The 21318-nt window shown below is 44.9% G+C and overlaps 1 protein-coding gene across 1 annotated transcript in view; it reads right to left on the minus strand.

The window, feature by feature from the left end:
* The window catches only part of AP3B2 (adaptor-related protein complex 3, beta 2 subunit), a 36600-nt gene extending 36506 nt beyond the window's left edge, over positions 1-94 (minus strand). Inside the window, 1 exon segment of the mRNA XM_010841104.1 lies at positions 21-94. Coding sequence (XP_010839406.1) covers positions 21-94 — 74 coding nt within the window.
* Between the last annotated feature and the right edge of the window lie 21224 nt (positions 95-21318).

Below are 21318 nucleotides of genomic sequence, written 5' to 3' on the forward strand. Positions count from 1 at the left end.
AACGCCCGCCCCTCGCCGGGTCGTGGCCATACTCCGGCTCCCCGGGGCCGGCAGAGCCGCCTTTGTCTTCGTTGTAGGCCGGGGCGGCCGACATAGGGCGGCAGGGCAGCGGGCTTCGCTAGGGAGGACGCGGCGCCGCCGGGATGCGGCAGGCACCGAGTAAGAGCGCGCAGGCCGGGCAGGCGAGATCGGCGGCGCTGCCCGGGCTCCGCAGAGGCCGCAATCTGCGGCGGCGGAGGCAGCAGCGCGCGGATTTATCAATCAGGACAGAGCGCGTTGTAGTTCTTAAAGGCACCGGTTCCCGCGAAGCGGAGGGCGTGTCCGCGGAGGGAGCAGGAGGGGCGGTGCCGCAAAGCCTGGCCCCGCCCCAATACCTCGGAAATCCCTCCACCCACCCCAGTACGGAAGGTGCCAGCCCTTGAAAGTAATCATGCACCTCCAGGTCTAGGGGTGGGGAGGTGGGGTGGAGTTGCTGGACTGATGTTGGGACAGCCGTCTGGAGATGCAGAACGCCATTACTCATCCCTGACCACCCGGTCTCGGTGGGACGGTCTCTAGGAGCTTCACTCATCCCAGATACTACGCGGATTCTCACCCACGCTGTGGAAAGAAAGGCTGGGTCTTGGGTGAGGGGCGGGTAAAAGAAAGTTGTGCACGACAGCTTCCTAGAGATGATGGAATTTAAGGAAGGTTGGTTCAAGAGCGCCGAGGTTGCAGATGTAGAGAGATGGGGACTGAATAGAGGGAATGGTGAACCTCGAATTGGCTTTGGAAAATAGTTTAATGATCATTTCTGAAGCCCCTTGCCCACTAGGAGTGCCTGAGGTCACAGCTAGTCCACGGTCAAGTCCACATCCACGGAAACCTAGGAAAGAAGGGGGAGGGAGGAGGTTGGGTTAGGTTATGGTGTGACTGTCAGGACTTTTGGATCCTATGAGGCCTCCAGCTCCTCCCTCAAGGTCCAAGGTCCCCCCAGGGAAGGCAGCCTGGATCTAGAGAGAAAGTAGTGATTGGGATGGGGGAAGGGGGTGGGTTCCAGTTGAGTTGGGGCATCAGGTTGAGTGAGTGGGGTGAGGGTGGGGGGTTGGTCTTTTGCCTGGGCTTCCCTGGTGGCTCAGACAGTAAAGAATCTGCCCACAATGCAGAGACCTGGCTTCAATCCTTGGGTCAAGAAGATCCCCTGGAGAAGGGAATGGCAATCCACTCCAGTATTCTTGCCTGGAGACTCCCGTGGACAGAGGAGCCTGGTGGGCTACAGTCCATGGGGTCACAAAGAGTCCGAAAGGACTGAGAAATTAACACTTTCACTTTTTGGGAGGTGAGGCCCCGATTTGGAATGTGGAAGGGGCCATAGGACTGAGTCTTGATCTATAGGCTACCGGTGTCTCCAGAACCAGAATTGGAGGGTCTCGGTGGAAATGGAGGGGCCCAGAAAGGTAGGGCTTGACTGCTTAGGTAGGTTCCATTGGAGAATGGGAATGAGGGTTAATCAGGACCACCGCAGCACCTGGCTGAAGAATGGGAATGGGGGTTGACCAGGACCACCACAGCATCTGGCTGAAGGAGGCTGAAGTAAATAGATGTGCCTCGTATCTGTGAGAGTGGATCTTTCTGGAGTGGGCCCAAAAGAGTTTCTGAGGAGTAGAACCTTGATGAATGAGCAGGCCTAGTTTGCTTCTGGGGGCTTTGGTTATGCCAAAGTAAAGTGGATCTCCAATTTGAGTAACGTGGCCTGGGTGGGGAGAGAGGCCCTAAACTGTCCAGAAGCTCATAGTTTAGCTACAGTTGTTAATTGGTTCTAGAGGTGATGTGGGGTCCTATGTGGGGTCCTATGTGGGTAGCTGGGCCGTGCTCACCGAAGTCATGGGAGTCCGGACTACTTGTACAGGGTCCAGGTTGGGCCCTGGACCCAACAGTTGCAGAGCAAAATGCACGCAGTTGCTGCGCATGGGGTGATAGGGAGGCGGGTCAGTGTCCATGGCTTCGTGCCCTCGGTGCTCCAGTGCTACGTGGTCAATGCCATCGCGTCTATGCAGCACCCTCCAAAGCAAGCGGGAGCGCAGCATTGGGCGCTGCCCTTGTTTGGATACAATGCCTTCACAGGAGCTGAGAAACAGGTGCAGCCCATGGCCACGAGGGTTCTCGCCTGCAAGGATCACGGGTCAAGTGTGATCAGAGCTGGCTTCGGTCCTGTGACTCCAGCCCCAAGCTCCCACCCACACCCCCATCTCCCAGGATCCCGTGGCCCTGAGCCCCATGCCCTGGGTGCCCAAGCGACTTCCGTCAGAGACCTGCACCATGAGCTGGGGGTGGCAGTCTTCGTCCCTATGAGGCCTACCCGCTGGTGGAGCGGGCTTGATGGGCAGCCTCTGTTCCAAGCCCAGGGCCTGTCCTCCCACCCTCAAAGTGGATGATCTCTCCGTGGCCACAATACACACCAACATGGGCCCCGCACCAGCGTCCAGTGGGGGACATCAGCCTGAATAGGAAGAGGTCTCCTGGCTCAGGTTCATTGTCCTCCAACTCCACAGCCTCGAAGTGCTGGCCCAGGAAAGCCTCAGAGAAGAAGAACGTAATGGTGCTGACTGCCCGTGTCACAGCCTGGGAGGAAACATGGACCAGACCACAGGATGACTGCAGGCCGGGATGAAAGAGAAGTCAGTTCCTTCTGCTGTTCATTGTGTCAGGTGGGCCACCCAGGGCCCAGGGAGACCTGGTTTGGGGCCAAGCCCTGGCTGAATGTCTTCCCTACCCCACACCTGCCTCCCTGTGCTGAGGAACTTCAGAGGCCTGGGCATCATGGGTAAGTCCTGCCCTGAACCATCCTTCAGTTTCCAGCCATTGAGACCTCCTGAACTGTTTCATCTCATCTGAAATTCCAGCCTTGACATTCCCCCCGCCAACTCCCACCCCCTCATCAGGATCCCCTTTCCCACTCATCTATATTTCCATTCCCTGGAGGCAACACAGGGAGCATGCCTACCTGAGATGAGCTGAAGTCCTAAAGAAACGGAAACAGAAACTCGGGTGAGATCTGGACCCAAGACAGGCATCTCCTCCCAAGTCTGGGAGAGAAAGACCCCTCCACAGCCTCAGCCATCAACATCTACTAAGCAGCTGCTCATTTGATGCTTAATACAGTCCCACAGATGGGCACAGTATCTGCATTTTCAGGATTAAAAGAAAAAAAAAGACAAAACACAGGTTCACATTCATCTGTTGGACATTTAGGTGGTTTCCACGTCCTGGCTACACTATCAAGTGTAAAACAGAAAGCTAGTGGGAAATTGTTGTATAACACAGGGAACCCAGCCTAGTGCTGCTCTGTGATGACCTAGAGGGACAGGAGACTTAAAAGAGAGGGGATATATGTATATTTGTAGCTGATTCACTTCATTGTACAGCAGAAACTAACACATTGTAAAGCAATTATATTTCAATTAAAAAAAAAAAACAGGTTCACACGATATATGTTGCTGGAATGCACACAGCTTAACGTAGGTCTCCTTCTTGTGCCCTTCGACCTAAACATCAGTCACCTGGTACCTTCTTTTTCTCTATATGGAAGGGAGCAGTACATTTAGAGCAGGTTTCTCCTATCTTTACTGGGAACAAAGGGCTTTGGGGACTCGGGAGGATAGCCTGCTGAAATTGAGCCTAGGCTTTGGTCTCAGAGAGAGCCTGGAAAAGGAGGTGAAAGTGGGGCCGGCCTCTCCTGTCCCTGACCCTCCCCTTCGCCCCTGGCCCCACTCCATAGTCTCCGTCTCCTCTATGTATTACAGAGCGAATCTCATTTTCCTGAACTGGGAGCTGTGAAAGACTCAGGGGACCAACTCATCGCAGTTTGTGTGGGACTTTCCAGGCTCTAAAATCGAAAACCCAGCATCCCAGGAACCCAGGAAAACTTGGGACGACTGGTGACCTTGGGGTCCTCTCTCCCAGCTCTCTTGACCTCAGGAGACCACAGGGAGGACCCAGTCATGTGAACAACTCTTTGGTCACACTCTCCTGCAATCCACCAGCAGCCTCTCTTGCTTCCTACTCCCCCCATACCCATCAGGCCAAGCAGAGATCATAGCTGTGGGCGAGAGTGGACTGTCCTGGCCCCTGCTAGGGCAGCAGGAATCCGACCTGGAGAAAAGGTAAGACAGACAAGCTGAGGACCTCTGCTCCAGTCACCTGGGATGTGAAGCTCATCTAGGGAGGGGGAAAAAAAAAACAAAAAACAGCTGTCACCCCCTGGCTCCTGAGGAGTCAGGGTCCAAACCACCGCGCCTCTCACCTCTCCCCACTCAGGTTGCGCCCTTTGCATGAGGGGCTGTCTGTGTGTTGATGCATGGCTGTGCATTTGCTGTGCCCGTGAGTCTGCTGCAGTACTGGATACAGGACTGGGAGACTGAGTCTGGGCAGTGCCCCTTCTCTGTATGGGACATCAGATAGGCCACTTCCTCCCTCTGGGCCTCAACTTCCTCATCTGTGAACTGGGGATAATAAGCCTGGAAGACTGGGCATCACAGGACTATTGTGAGGCACTGAGAGCTCTTTGTGAGCAAGACAAGGCAAGTCGGGCAGGGTTTGTTTATCTTCAGTCTTCGTCTGAGCATGCAGAGTTGGGCATCAAGGGAGGAGGGGTGGGGAGAAAGCGTCTTTCTCAGCTCAGTGGAGAAAAACAATGGGCCCTCAGAGTTGGGCTGCCTCCCTGTGACCCCTGCTCCAGAGCGCTCAGGAAGTCGCCCAGTTGGAAAGGCTCTGGAGAGCAGGGCCCTACCCCTGACTCCTCCTCTGAAAAGTTCCCAAGTGGTAACCTGGGTGAGGAGGCACTTTGGCCACCACCAGCTGGGCCCCTGGACTTGAGTCTGGGTCCAAATGAGGAGCTGCCCCTTCAGGTCGGGGATCTAGGTCCATGCATGGGGCTTCATCTGTAATGATAACGTTTATTGTCAGAAATTTTGTGATTAAGTTTCTGTGCTAAAATGCCATTTAGCCCTAACAGTAATGTCATGAAATGGGTACTGTTGTTATCTTTCTAATTTAACAGAAAGGGAAACAGGCTTGGAGAGGTTGCCAAGGTTCCAAACTAGTAAGTGGAGGAATGAGGATTCAAGCCCAGGTGGGTCTTGTTCCATTGCCCAAAACCTTAACCACTGTACAGGACTTTCTCTCTCACGCTGCTGGCACACAAGCACCCACTTCCCCAGACCCCTCCACCAGGAATTACTGACCCCCTCGGTTCTTCCTGACCTCCCCCTCGGCTTTCATTGAGCCAAGCTGCCATTTTCTTTGTAAGAAAAGGAGTAAAGAGCAAGATCCCCGGGGACAGACTGTCCTGCTCTCGGGGCACCTTGCCTGGCAATGCTGCCCACCACACTGGGGCTTCTCACTGGGGACCTGGGCTCTTTCTCCCCTCATCCTGATGGAGAATTTCAGAAGACCAGTTGTGAGAGTGGCCTTGCAACTGGGTGTGGGGCTGGTCTCCTTGGGGCCCTGGGCCCTGCCCTCCCCACAGAGATCCCTGAAGGACCTCAACTCAGTGGGGTGCTACCACTGGGCACAGGGCTTGTGGTAGCCCTTGGAAGTGTGTCTGTGGTCTGGCCTGAATTTCTAGACCCTTCTGTCCCCCTTTGGTCTAGCCCTGGACAAAGGTCCCTCTGTGGGAAGCAAGTTTCTGGGGTCACTGCTCTCAGCCAGTCATCTCCAGCCAGAGGCTCCCCAATGGGGCACAGCAGGCCCTTCCTTTAAGCCCCCAGCACACCCTGGGGCTGCCCCTTCCTTCCCTTAAAAGCCTTTGGTCATCCCCTCCCTTTTGGCCCAGTGATCCCACCGGAATCCTGGCCCCCAGCTCGAGCAGCTCACCTTGCAGCAGTCACCTCTGTTCCTTGCTAGGTGCTCTCCTTCTGTGGCCAGAGCAGGGAAGGCTAGTTGTCCGCCCCTGAGACAGATAAAAGAGCCAAGCAGGAAGCCCTGGGGCCCCGTTCTGAGCATCACCATCTGTGCCAATCTAATGGCAGCCCTCCCCACTCCTGGCAGCTCTGGGAACAAGCAGCAGCCAGAAACTGAAAGGCTGGAGCCTGGAGTGGGTAACTGGTGCCCTCACCCACCTCTCTCCCCCCCTCCTCTTCAGCCCCCACCCCACACCTGCTTCTGCTGGCACTGCCATTTGTACCTGCTCTCTGGACCTACCCTTCTTCCCTTACTGGCCTCCAGGGTATGCAAATGCCCTGAGAACAAACTCCATACAGATTTCAGTTCCTTTTAATTTGTTGATACTTGGTTTTATTGACTAACATATGGTCTATATTGGTGAATATACTACGTGCACTTGAAAATGTTCATTGTACATTTAGGGTATGGTATTCTGTAAATATTAGTTAGGTCAAGGTGACTGACAATGCTGCTCAGATAGTCTGTGTCTTTACTGACTTCTTGTGTAGATTTTCAATTAATTAATAGAGGGATAATAAAACAGAGGATGAGATGGCTGGATGGCATCACCGACTCGATGCACATGAGTTTGGGTGAACTCCGGGAGTTGGTGATGCACAGGGAGGCCTGGCGTGCTGGGATTCATGGGGTCGCAAAGAGTCGGACACGACTGAGCAACTGAACTGAACTGAATAAAACTTTCAACTATGATTGTGAGACTGCCCATTTCTCCCTTCAATTCTGTCAAATTTTGCCTAGTGGATGTTAAAATTCTATTATTAGATATTTGATTATTGTTATGTCTTTCTGATGAATTGACCCTTCATGGTTATGCATGGGGTTCTCTCGTGGCTCAAACTCTAAATAGTCTGCCTGCAATGTGGGAGACCCAGGTTCGATCCCTGAGTCAGGAAGATCCCCTAAAGGTGGAAATGGCAACCTACTCCAGTATTCTTACCTGGAGAGTCCCATGGATGGAGAAGCCTGGCAGGCTACAGTCCATGGGGTCTCAAAGAGTCAGACACGACTGAAGAACTAACACACATGATCAGTTATGCATGTCACTCCTCTCTCTGCTAATAAATTTTGCTTTGAGGTCTATTTTATCTGATGGGGCTTCCCTAGTAGCTCAGTTGGTTAAGAATCCGCCTGCAATGCAGGAGACCCCGGTTCGATTCCTGGGTGGGGAAGATCCGCTGGAGAAGTGACAGGCTACTCACTCCAGTATTCTCAGACTTCCCTGGTGGCTCAGCTGGTAAAGAATCTGCCCACAATGTGGGAGACCTGGGTTTGATCCCTGGGTTGGGAAGATCCCTTGGAGAAGGAAAAGGCTACCACTCCAGTATTCTGGCCTGGAGAATTCCGTGGACTATATAGCAGAGAGTCAGACACCACTGAACCACTTTCACTTTCTATGATGTTATGCTCACTATTCGTAGTTGTATCTTTTATCATTCACTTTTGATCTGTATCTTTTTTGAGGTGCATCTCTCCTAGACAGAACATAGTTAAATCTTGCTTTTTTATTTATTTTGGCAATCTCTGTGTTTAAAATTGAATCATTTGTTCCATAGATATTTAATGTAATAATTGATATGGTTGGATTTTGATATAGTATTTGTTTTTTTCCCTTCTGATATTTGTTCCTTTCTTCTCCCTTTCCTGACTTCTTTGGGCATATTCAACTTTTTTTAAGAATTTAATTTTATGTATTGACAGCTGTACCTCTCTCTATATATTAATATTTTAGTAGTTTCTCCAGTATTACAGTGTAACTATTTAAATTTCCACAGTCAACACACTGATGATATTGTATGACTTTACACAAAATGTAGAAGCCTTGTAACCAAACAGGTCCATTTACTACAATCCTCTATTTGTTACATGCATCATATCTACACACATTATAAACTCCACAAGCTAATGTCATAACTTTTGCTTTAAACTGTCCTGTATTTTAAAGAAAGCAGGAAGAAAAGTCTTTCATATTTACCCAGATATTTACCATTTCTGATCCTCTTCATTCATTCTTGAAAGTCTAAGATTTTCCCTGATATCATTTCCCTTTAGCCTGAAGAATTTCCTTCAGCATTTCTTGTGGTGCACATCTGCTGGTGATGAATTCTCTTAGATGAATTCTTTTGTCTGAGAGTAACTGTATTTCATCTTCATTCATACTATTGGATGTAGAATTCTGTATTTAATCTTTGCTTTCAGCAGTTTGAAGGTTTGCTGCCACTGTCATCTGACCTTGAGTTTTCGGTGAGAAGTCAAAGACAACTATCACTAAGTTATTAAAGATAACTCCAGCATGTCATGTTCTGTTTATCTTTGCTATTCAGATTTCATACTTGTTTTTAGGACTGTGACTACGACTGTACCTAGGAACGGTTGTCTTTATATATCTCATTGTGGTGCCTTGAGATTTTTGAATATGTACATTTTTGTCTTTACCAAATTTAGGGATTTTTTACCATTATTTCTTGACATTTTCTGCCTTGTTTTCCCTGTCCTCTCATTTTTAACTCCAATTAATATCATCACCTTAATGCTGTTTGATATGTAATTTTTTTTCAATCTTTATTTTCAATCTTTTGACTGAGATGTCTCTTTGTATTTCTTTAATTTCATTGACTCTTTCTTCTGACAACCTTGACTTGCTGTTAATAAACCCACTCATTTAATTGTTTTCTTATTTTCAGTTTTAGAATTTTATTTAAAATATAATTTTCCTTTCTCTAAGATTATCTATCTATTCATTATTACTATCTTTTGCTTAAATTTTTTAAATCAACGTTTCTTTTTTTTCTTTTACCATCTTTTTTTTTTATTTTATTTTTAAACTTTACAATATTGTATTGGTTTTGCCAAACATCGAAATGAATCCGCCACAGGTATACATGTGTTCCCCATCCTGAACCCCCCTCCCTCCTCCCTCCCCATACCATCCCTCTGGGTCGTCCCAGTGCACCAGCCCCAAGCATCCAGCATCGAACCTGGACTGGCGACTCGTTTCATACATAATAGTATACATGTTTCAATGCCGTTCTCCCAAATCTCCCCACCCTCTCCCTCTCCCACAGAGTCCATAAGACTGTTCTATACATCAGTGTCTCTTTTGCTGTCTCGTATACAGGGCTATTGTTACCATCTTTCTAAATTCCATATATATGTGTTAGTATACTGTATTGGTGTTTTTCTTTCTGGCTTTATCTTTTGCTTAAAGTTTTTTGTAGATATTTAAAATAAATGCTTAAAGGTTTTCACGCCCCCCACATTTGGGTGGTGTGGGCATACACTGTCATTGTCTAGTTTTTCTAATGATGTTGAGTTATGTTTTCCTTTTTTTTTTTTTTTGCATGTCTAGGATTTTAAAAATGTGTATAATGGACACTGGAGATGATACATTGTACAGATTCTTTATTCTTTTATCTTCCCCTGAAGAATATTGATTTTTATATGAGCAAGCTGTCAAATTAATAGCTTGGACTTGATTTCAAGCTTGTGGAGTTCTGGTTCAACCCTCTATTATGGTGAGTCTAAGTTTCACCATTTTTATTAGGGTGTATTCCTTAGTCCCAGCCCATAGTCTAGTAAGGAATAGCCCCTATGCGATTTCAGTGGGCAGTCCAAAGGGATTCACCAAGCCTCTTTAAGTCTGTTGAAATCAAACTACATATTCCATTTCCCTTGCAGTTGACAGCAGCTGAAATATCTCCCCTTCAGCTGTTGCTTTCCACTGGGCTCCTTGGAGTCTCACCTAGTAGGTTGCAGTAAAAAGAGTTATCCGAGGATTTGTAGGGACTTTATATGCAGATTTAGGGGATTCCCCTCTCTGTAGATACCTTCTTTCTGGTATACTCCACCCTCAATTTCCAGCTGCTCCATTCTGAAATTTATCCACTGATGTCTTAAGCCAAGAAGTTCTGTGGCTTTTTGTGTGAGGTTTAACCATCCCATGCTGGATAGATGGGGGAGGGCCCTAAAGGAAAAGCTTGAAATTTTCAGCCTCACCTCCTATTCTTCAGGGAGGGGAAGGGGACTAGCAATGGAGTTAATGATACATCATACTCACTGACCCATGATGCAGCCTCCCTAAAAATTCCAAAAGTATCGAGTTCACAGAGCTTATAAGTTGGTGAACACATGGAGGTATTGAGAGAGTGGTGCCCAGAGAGGGCATGGAAGCTCCCAGCCCTTTCCCATATACCTTGCCCTGCGTGTCTTTCATCTGGATGTTCACCTGTATCCTTCATCATATCCTTTCCTAACAAAGTGATACATGGTGATGACTTAAAACAAATAGACTGCCAGGTACTTCTCAGGCAAAGATGAGTTTATTTGGGATCAGCAGAGAATGGCAATCCAAGGTCTGCAACCCTGGTAGAGCCACATGCACGTCCCCATCAGGCAAGGGAAGGAGAATGCTTTTATTGGGAAGAAAAGGAAGTTCAGAGGGCTAGAGCTAGCAGAGTCCAGGGCTTTTCATTGGCTGAGTGCTTTCCAGGAAGGAAGAGCCTGCTTTCTTTCTATTAGGCTTAGATACCGTTACAGGACCAGTCGGGTGTGCTGCAGTCCATGGGGTCGCAGAGTCGGACACAACTTAGCAACTGAACAACCTTTACAGGACGTGAGAGCTCCCCCTTCTGGTTTCCCAACTCTACTTAGTTAAGGTTTCTGTTTATTAATTTTTTACAACAGTAAGTAAACTGTTTTCCTGAGTTTTATGAACCATTATAAAAATTAATTGAATCCAAGGTGAAGTCAGGGGAGGACATGGGAAGCTCCAATTTATAGGCAAGTCAGACAGAAATTGTAGGAAACCTGGGGACCTAGTACTTGAGGTTGACCGCTGACATGGGGGGCAGTCTTGTAGGGCTGAGCCCTTAACCTGTGGGATCTGATGCTGTCTCCAGTTAGACAGTGTCAGAACTGAGTCAAATTGTATGACATGCAGCTGGTTTCACAAAATTGCTTGGTGTGGGCAAAGCTCCATACAATCTGGTGTCAGAAGTTTTGTGAATGTGGTACTAGGGTGAGAGTAAAGGAGACTCACACAGGGGAAAAGTGAATCCTTCCTATTCAAGAAGTAACTACGAAGATAAGGGTTGGTTTAACAAAGTTTGCCTGTATAGATTTCTCCGCCCCAGATTCCCCAACTCTGGTGGTGAGAATGTCTTCCTTCCTCCTGGTACAGGGAAAGTACTTCTCATGTGGGACTTTTAGCTCCAGCTTTCAGAAAGAAAAGGAGGGTCAGAGTGTTCTTCTTATACCTGCTATTTTCTCTTGCCTTTAATTCAACATCATCAATATACCAAAGTGGCATATTTTGAGGTGACATGGTCTGCTTTTCCTTCACTAGTACAGTGTGTGTGTGTGCTCAGTCATGTCTGACTCTTCTGCAACCCCATGGACCATAGCCTGCCAGGCTCCTCTGGCCATGGGATTCTCCAGGCAAGAATACTGGAGTGGGTTGCCCTCCTCCAGGGGATCCTCCCAACCCAGGGATGCTACCCGTGGCTCATGCATTGCAGGGGGATTCTTTATCTGCTGAGACATCAGGGAACCACTCACTAACAGAGTAGGCGAAGAAAAAGTAGAAGGCAAAACAAATAAAACATGTGGTCCCACCTCTCTTGGACGTCGCAGTCTGGGACTGTATCCGCACTTCATGGAGAAAGAGGAGGGAAACAAACACGTGTCTCAACTTCTGCCCCATCCACTAGGCTGCCTTCAAGAGCGTGATTTCTCTGGATTTATAAGAATGATTTTTCTGCAGGTATTCTCTTTTAGATATGGAAACTGATGGTCCTCAGTCTAGGAGATGAATTTAAATGAATTTTTAGCCTACAGCTACTGTTGTTGTTATTATTTAACTACACCAGATACACTGAATTTTATGTGTCAGACATTACAAAGTTAATGTTTAAAACAACCCTGAAAAGTACATTGCAAGAGACCTTAAATATAATGGAGAGCCGTCTATGGGGTCGCACAGAGTCAGACACGACTGAAGCGACTTAGCAGCAGCAGCAGCAGCAGTGGCCAGTTTGAAGGATAATGGAGAAGTAGGTTTTTGGGGTGGCTGGGTGAGAACAAAAGAATAATTAAGAGATGATTGTGAACTGAGGCAGTGGCAGTCAGAATAAAAAGATGGGGACATAAAAGACAGATTGAATCCTCTTAACTGGGTTGTCCTAATTAAATCTCCCTTCCTAAATGAAACAAGTTGAGATTTAAGGTTTCTTCCACTCTACTTCTTTACTCATGTTCACTTTATACTCTTTCAAAATGCTGTACCATTAATGATTTGATGCTGTCAATGCAAGGACAGGCAAGCATTTTAGAGAGAACGATTTTAAGGGGTCTTTTTCAAGGTTCAAAAGGCACAATCAAGACCAGACCCCCGATGTTCTGACAGTTCACCCCACGAGTAAAAGAGGAACTGGTTTGCTTGGCTGATAGGCTACTGAGAGAACAGAACATACATCTTTATGAGGTTTCACTTCTGTTTTAGTACACACAAAGCTCCTCTCATCTTTATTCAAGGTCATCCCGTGAGAATACATTTACAGATCTTCAAATCAGGAAGATCACCACCAATGTTGTTTTTGTCTTTCATGATCATTCCTAACTTTCCCAGTGACCAGGTGGGGCTTCTCTCATAGTATCTGGATAAGACGGTGGTGTTTCACCAAGTGACCCCTCCCACAGCCTAGGAAAAGCAGAGAGCACCTATCTATCCCTTGCTCTGGATTATGTCACTCTCCCTGCCCCACGGCTGGTTCCTGCCTCCAGTGGAATGCTAAATGGTTGGTTGCCCAACCAATAAACAGGCTGTAACAAAAGAGAACCATCTTTCCTCTAAAATACTGTTTTATCACAGATCATTGTCATAATGTGATCTCCTCAAAAGATAATGAGTTTTTATCTGCACGTAATCCTAAATGAAACATTCAATGTTTCAAACATACAATGAAGACACATATAGATGAGAAGTGATCACACTGAAGTTTGGAAAGTAAGCAGTAAAGCTATATGTGAGGCTGAAATGGAGAACCCTGTGAAAATCTCAAAAAAGACAATCGTGGGATCAATAAAGGAACTCATAGTACATGTATACAATTTATTTGCTTCTAAGTGGTAGTTTAAGCAGAAAATTTTGCTTTTAATCCTGATACTTATCCAATCCACAAATCACAAGTTCACCTTTATTTTTAAAACTTTTGGTGAACTAGTGTTCTAAATTTTGTATCTCAGAGTGAAGAGAGAATTTGTTCATTTCATAACCATAGAAACAAATGAGGTGAAACACTGAAGGCAAATTAAGAAAACAATTTGCCTCCTACTGCTTTGTACACTCCAAGTTAGTGAAGGAATGGATAATCACCAACAAACTGTTGGCTAAAGTCACAGAGATGACTTTCCAAATGTCTTCTCTCAGTCAAGGAAGTTATACTACAGGAGGAAACAATCCATGTCTAATCCCAGGAAGAAATTGGCAAAACAGTATCTTAACTCTATTTCAGTTCTGTGGTGTCATAAGGACAGACTAGCTCTTCCTAAGAACAGGTCATTCTGCTTGAGAAAACATATACCCATCCATGTAGTTATCATTGCCGAGGTGCTTCATTTCTTTGAGTAGATCTAGGTTTCCATCTGGTGCTATTTTCCCTCTGCCTGAATGGCTTCCTTTAATATTTCTTGCAGGGAGGGTCTGCTGCTGATGAATTCTTTTAGCTTTAATAGGTCTAAAAATGTCTGTATTTCACTTTTTCTTTTTTTGAAAGAAGGTATAGAATTGGTAAAGAATTCTAGCTTGAGAGTTTTTCTTTCAGTACTTATGGCGAGAAGTCTGGGATCAGGGTATCAGCACAGTGGAGGCCTGCTGAGAGCTCTTGTCCTGGCTTTGAGATGACTGTCTTCTTGTCATTGCTATTTCCTCACACTAACAGGGTGTGGGGAGAAATCTTTGGTTTCTCTTCTTATAAGGGCACCAATCCCACCAAAAGGGCCCCACTTTCAAGATCTCATTTAAACTTTATTATTTCCCAATGGTCTCACCTCCAAATACTATCACATTGGGGGATTATGGCTTCATATATAAATTTTGCAGGGGAATACAATTCAGGCCATAGCATTATAACAGTCACAATGAAAACAAAAATAAACATAATTTAAGAGCTTCCCTTGTGGTTCAGTGGTAAAGAATCTGCCTGCCAAGGCAGGAGACACTGGTTTGATCCCTGGGTTGAGAAGATCCCCTGGAGAAGGAAATGGCAACCCACTCCAGTATTCTTGCCTGGAGAATCCCATTGACAGAGGGGCCTGACAGGCTACAGTCCATGGAGTTGCAGAGTCAGACACGACTTAGCAAAACTAAAGAATACAACAAGAGTCTGTTATGTACCAGCACTGTGTCACATGCTTGTACGGATACTTTCACACTCCTTATTACACAGACGAGGGAATGAGTTTAGTTCATTGATCACCTTAACAGATGGTTAAGTTGTTGTAGAGCTATAATTAGAGCTCAGGCAATCTGACTTCACGTCCCAAATTCCTAGTTCCCTCCGTATACTGCCTCGACCAGGGGGAAAACATTTTGAAATCTAATGAACTGAGTTCAGGAATTTGTTTTAGTTGTCACATTTTTACGGTAGAGAAGGGCTCCAAATATTAAAGTGATCCTTTTGATAACTACTCATAAGAAAGTAGACCAGGGCTTCCATGGTGGCTCAGTGGCAAAGAATTTGCCTGCCAATACAAGAGACATGGGCTTGATCCCTGGTCTGGGAAGATTCCACATGTTGTGGAGCAACCAAGCCCGTGTGGCACAACTACTGAGCCTGTGCTAGAGCCCGGGAACTGCAATTATCAAGCCCACGTGCTGCAACCACTGAAGCCCCCACACCTAGAACCCATGCTCCGCAACATGAGAAACCAAGGCAATGGGAACCCCGCACGCCGCAACTAAAGAGTAGCCCCTGCTCGCGGCAACTAGAGAAAAATCCCACGCATGATGAAGACCCAGCACAGCCAAAAATAAATAAATAAACAAAATTATTTTTTAAAAAGAAAATAGATCAGACAGACCAAAAAAAAAAAAAAAGTTGACATAAAAAGAGCTAAAAGCAAAGGAAAATTCTGGAAAGTGTACAAATACCAGTTTGTACCAAGGACCCATCATTCCTTGGCTCCGGTATGGGTCTGGGAAAGGAGCACTGTCAAATACTGCTGCAAATATGTACTTGCATCCTCTCTGGAAAGGGAATTTGAAAAGATGGATTAAAAACTTCAAGGAATGTGTTCTCCTGAACAAATAACTTAAATATGGGTACCTCGCTTAAGGAAGTCAAGATGTACACAAAACTGTATGTACCCATATAGTCATTATTTCAAAACTAGACTTACATATATTCTGGTTATTAAAACCATGCTATGGTTTTTCCAGTGGTTATGTATCGATGTGAGAGTTGGACCATAAAGAAGGCTGAGTGCCAAAGAATAGATGCTTTTGAACTGTGGTGTTGGAGAAGACTCTTGAGAGTCCCTTGCACTGCAAGGAGATCAAACCAGTCAATCCTAAAGGAAATCAGTCCTGAGTATTCATTGGAAGGACTGATGCTGAAGCTGAAGCTCTAATACTCTGGCTACCTGATTCAAAGAACTGACTCACTAGAAAAGAACTTGATGTTGGGAAAGATTGAAGGCATGAGGAGAAGGGGATGATAGAGGATGAGATGGTTGGATGGCATCACGGACTCAATGGACATAAGTTTGAGCAAGCTCTGGGAGTTGGTGATGGACAGGGAGGCCTGGTGCGCTGCAGTCCATGGGGTCCCAAAGAGTCGGACACGACTGAGCAACTGAACTGAACTGAACTGTTCTAAAGTTCAGAAGATACAGAGATGTCTAAAGAAATTAAAAAAACAAATAATTTTGGCTATTACCTCTCAGATTTAACCATTGTTATAACTGGGCTCCTCTCTCCTCTTAGTCACATGTATGTTATCTAATTTATATTTCTATAACTCAGTGCTTTGTAATTTGCCTTTTCCCCATACTCATCTTGCCTAGTTATTGATGCCAAAATGCAGTCACATCATTTTTAATGAATCTTAGTATTTCTTGAATGAATAAACCAGTTAATTCATGATGGCCTTTTAGTTGTTTTTAATGGTAAGAATTATAAAGCAGTGATATAGAATTGTCTAGTTATATGTGGGAGACTGAAAACATTGATTTATCATCTCACTCTCTTAAGATCTTGTTAAAATAACACCTAAGAAATAAAAAGAGCCATAAAGATCTAAACAGAAGAATGGGATAAGAACCATCAGTGAGAAATTAAAAAACATTCTGGGACATAGAAAGTTGATGCGGGCACGATACTTGATAAGGAAAAGTAGAAGGAACTGTAGAGGGTGAGAGACATAGCCAAGGAAGAAGTCAATTCACCCTACAGAACACTAGAAGGATGCAGAACTAGGAAGTATCAAGAACCGCTGAGTCCAGGAGGGCGATACAGGGCCAGGAATCCACATATGAAAACAGTGGTCCCTCCCTCCTACCAGCATGCCTTACAGTCCAGTACCACTTCAAGAGTGAGGGTGTGACAGGAGGAACAACATGTAGAACTTCCCAAGATGTTTATACACATTAAACACTGAAATGTTATTCACTAAATAAATTTGCTGGCTCCATAGAAAATATCCTGCATCCTTCCATTCAGAATATCAGCATTCCTGTCCCATCATCTTGGCCCAGTGACAAGTCTTACCCAGTACAGAGAGCTCACATCCACCTCATTCTTAAATATACACAGTCAAGATTCCCCCAGACAGTTGAAGAAGCTTTCAACATAAAGTAAAACAGTTACTTCAGGGAACAGGAGAGAACATGCATCTGTATGTGCACACACACGCACAAACACACACAGAGTGAGAAAACTGCACACTTAAAATAATAACAGATGCTATGAAAGAGTAACAAAGAACAAAAACTGAAAGTTAAAGCTAGTGCTAAAATTAAATCAACGGAATGGGAGAAGATATTTGCAAATAATATATCTCGTAGGGGGTTAATTACAAAGAACTCATATAGCTCACATCAAAAGAATAATAACACCTTTAAAAAATGGGCAGAGGACCTGAATAGACATTTTTCCAAAGACGACATACAGATGGCCAACAGATACATGAAAAGATGCTTGACATTACTAATCATCAGGGAAATGCAAATCAAGACCACAAAGAGATCCCATTCATGCCTGCTATCCAAAAGACAAGATACAAGTGCTGGGGAGGATGTGGAGAAAAGGGAACCCTTATGCACTCTTGGTGGGAATATAAACTGGTGCAGGCGCTATGGAGAACAGTATGGAGGTTCCTCAAAAAAAACTAAAAATAGAACTACCATATGATCTAACAATTCCACCTCCAGGTGCTTACCTGAAGAAAAAGAAAACACTAATTAGAAAAGATATACATACTCCTATGTTTGTTGCACCATTATTATTGCCCAGGTGAGGTGCGGGAGGAGCAGGCACTTGCCAAGAATCCTACATCGCTAACTCTTAACATCACTGGCACACAGGACACCATTTAATGATTCACCCAAGAATGCTCTTCCAGAGTACTGGCAGCACCTGTTGTTAAAATGGGTCTCCTTTCTCGTGTCTCCCTGATGCCCTTACAAAGATGTTTACAAAGATGTCCTGAATTGATTGAAAACCCATTACAACGGAGCATCCTGGCGTTTTCTCCTGTATTCATCATACAGGAAACCTGTTATCTCTTCCCATCAAGATGTCGCCCTTGCTCTCAGATGAAGCTTACACTGAGACCCAAAAACTGATGAAAATTTACAGATAACGAATGATGGGAGTTTCTACAAAGCTCACGCAGGTGAGGCAGTAGAGATAACACTCTGTTTTTCTGACCATCTGTAAAACAAGACCTTTGACCTTGATGCTAAGGTTTCTTTCACGACTCTGAAATTCTGAGTTTCAGAGAAGGAAGAAAGGGCGGTGTATCAGACGTGCTCACAACTTACCGCTTAAAGAGAAGGAGACAGGCATGTAAAGAAAGAAAAGCCGAGGGAGCAAGATAAGCATCGTTGGTACTAACCTGGAGCTTCTTCAGCAGGAAATTGGAGAAACCCCTAAGAGGACAAGGGCCGCCTGGCTGCGATCTGATTGGCTCTTGAACTTCCAGTCCTGGAAACTCTGTCTTCCAATTGGCTGTTGTTGAGAGGGCTGACCAGAGCGAACGTGGATGTTTGCTGTTCTCAAGCCTTATTGTGCTCACCCTAGAGCTTCCTCATTTCAGGGAAGAGACCTCTTTTTCCCCACCACTGCAAAAGCCCTCGTAAGGCCTCTGACTCCATCCACTCCTGATAACTGAGAACTAGGTGGGCAGCCTAAAGGTAGGGTGTGAAGAGGCCAGCGTGGTCCCTGGCAGGGAAAAAGGGAAAGCAAAGAGATAGTGGACCTGGGTTTTAGGGACCTACTGTCAATGGGGAAAAAAAAAAAAAAAAGAATCAGTAGTCAAACCAAGAAAGAAATGGAAAATTTTATTCTAGCCAGCCTAAAGAGACATTTTTTCAGAAAACTCAATTATATAAGAAAGTACAATTATGTAAGTTTTTGAGACAAAGGGTTATACATCAAGTGATGTATCATTTACAGTTTACACAGTCCAAATGTACAATAAAGCAAGCAGTGGTCATGGGCCAGTGACCCCTTACAAGATTAAGAAGGAATACTGTCTCCTTAGGAGGTCTGGTTAATGTAGATGCACAACAAATACTAAAGGGAAGAGAGAATGCCAACATGGGCAAAGAAACGTTTTATATTTAAATTACTCTCATCTGGCCATAAAACATGGATTTTATTTCATCACTACAAAGTCCTTTCCCAGGATACCTGAAATATATAAAGAAGGAATACAATCTTTACCAATGGAAAGTCAAATCCATGACTCCACACAAATCCCCTGGTGACTCATTAGAATAAACTTCCAGCTGTATGCTAAACTGTTTTTGTCAAGTAAACTTTGAAGTTATAAACATGGTGTGAGGGGCTGGCTGCACATTTAGACCTCAGTGTCATCAGTCAGTATATGAAATCTTAACAAAGTTATGCAGGAAATGGAGATAAAAGACACACACTGAAGTTCAATGAACTTTGAAGGATATACTTTAGACATAGAAATACAGATGGAATGAGTGGCAGTGTGGAGATGTCAACTATGGGAGAAGATGGCACAATGAACTCTTGTGGAAATGAAACCTCCCGTTTGAAACATACCAAAAGATTGTTTGTTTTCAGTGTGCAGTCACGTCTGACTCTTTTGCAACCCCATGAACTGTAGCCCGCCAGGCTCCTCTATCCATGGTATTTCCTGGGCAAGACTACCCGAATGGCTTGCCATTTCCTTCTCCAGCGGATCTTTCCAACCCAAGGATTGAACCCAAGCTTCCTGCATTGGCAGGCAGATTATTTACCACTGAGCCATGTGGGAAGTCCAAGATGCTAGAAAAAAAAAAAAAAAAAAAAACTAAAAAAAAAAACTAAACATATATTTGAGCCTGAAAGCAGACTTTAAATATGTATATCTAAAGCAGTTTTTTCTCTCTCCCTCTGTATCCTGATTGCTTCTAATACACACACACACACACACACACACACATATATATAAATATCCTGCCTGCTTCTATTTTATATAAATAAATATATAAAAACACGTATGTATTTGTGTGTGTGTATATACAATGTATATTTTTCCAAACCAAACTTGGATATGCTTGCCTGCACGCTTAGTAAAGCCAACCTATCAATCACACCAGGTTGTGATGAAGGAAAAATGCAGCATTTATCACAGAGAACCAAGCAGTCTGTCCAGGTAGCTAATGCTCAAAAGACCCAAATTCCCTAACGGCGTTCAGGGAACCATTTTTGAAGACAGGGTCGGGAGGTGGGTTGCAGGGTGTACGATCAGTTCGGACATTCTTCTGATTGGTGGATGGTGAGCTAATTGGGAGTTAACATCATCAACCTTCTGGTCTGGGGTCGATGTGCTCCGGGTCAGCAGTCAGTTAACTACTTCCACCTGGTGGGGCTTTCAGTGTTTGCAAAACAGCTCAAAGGATTTGGCTCAGAATATTATCTACAGACCTTGAGAAGGAACTAAAGGTCCTTGACTTTGTTTAATGGCTATTATTATTTTGTCTGGCTGAAATGTTTTCTTTTGTTTCTGCATTTTCTCACTTCTCTGATTTTTTTTAACTTGGGGAAGGCCTAGGCGGCTAGAGTTTTTCTAAAAACAAGAGGCAGGTGGAGTACATGGTGGGGAGGGGGTGTCTGTCCTCCTTATGCGGAAAGGCCCATAAGGCCTTATAACAGTGGGGAAGCCGAAACTGAGGCAGGAGCCAGGGAAGGTTAGTCCCTTCTATGAACTAAAGTAATAAAAGCTCTAAAAAAAGGGCAGTTTAGCAAATAAAAATACAGGACAGCCATTTCGATTTGAATTTCAGATAACAAATATTTAAGACATACATACTAAATAATTATTCATCGTTTATCTGAAATTCAAATTTAACTGAGCATCCTGTATTGTATCTGGTAACCCTACCCCAGAATGAAGTGAGGGGGAAAGTCATACATACATTTTAGGGGAATGATGGTTTCAGGCAGAGACAGTTGCAAGTACAAAGGCACAGAGGTAGGAATACAGTTGATATATTTGAGAAATAAGGAAGCCAGAAGTGGTGAGAGAAAGGGGGACAGTGGTAGAAGACAGGTTGGAGAGGCAGTCTGGGATCTCACAGGGCCTTGCAGCCCATGGTAAGGATATAGGATTTTATTTTAAAGTATGATGAAAAGTCATTGGGCAGTTTTGCACAGGGGAGTGACTGGTGACTCAATAGGATTACTCTGGTTTCTGTGCAGTAGAGAGTGACAAGGGTAGAGAGAGAGAGTCCAGTTAGGATGCTCAGCCAGCAATCCAGGCAAAGATGTTGGAGGCTAGGACTAGGTTAGTATTTACTTTGGGGACAAAAAGTGATCAGATTCAGTATATGTATTTTAAAGTAGAACTCATTTGCTGATAGGTTTAATGTAGAATGTGTTTGAAAGAAAGGTATCAAAGATGACTTCAAAGTTTCTGACCTGAGTGACGGGGTCAATGCTGGTATCATAAGATGAGGAATACTATAGGAAGAGCAGTTTTGAGGGTGGCAGAAATAAAGAGTTCAATTTTAGACATGTGAAGCTTGAGATATCCATTAAATATCAATTGGAGAAGTGAGGTTAATGTCTGGATGTGGGAGTGGAGAGTTCAGGGGAAAACTGCCAAGACTAAAGAGTTAATTTGAGGCTTATCAAAATAGAGA

This window comes from Bison bison, unplaced genomic scaffold (genome assembly GCF_000754665.1).
Source record: "Bison bison bison isolate TAMUID 2011002044 unplaced genomic scaffold, Bison_UMD1.0 scf7180017864155, whole genome shotgun sequence".
Lineage (NCBI taxonomy): Eukaryota > Metazoa > Chordata > Mammalia > Artiodactyla > Bovidae > Bison > Bison bison.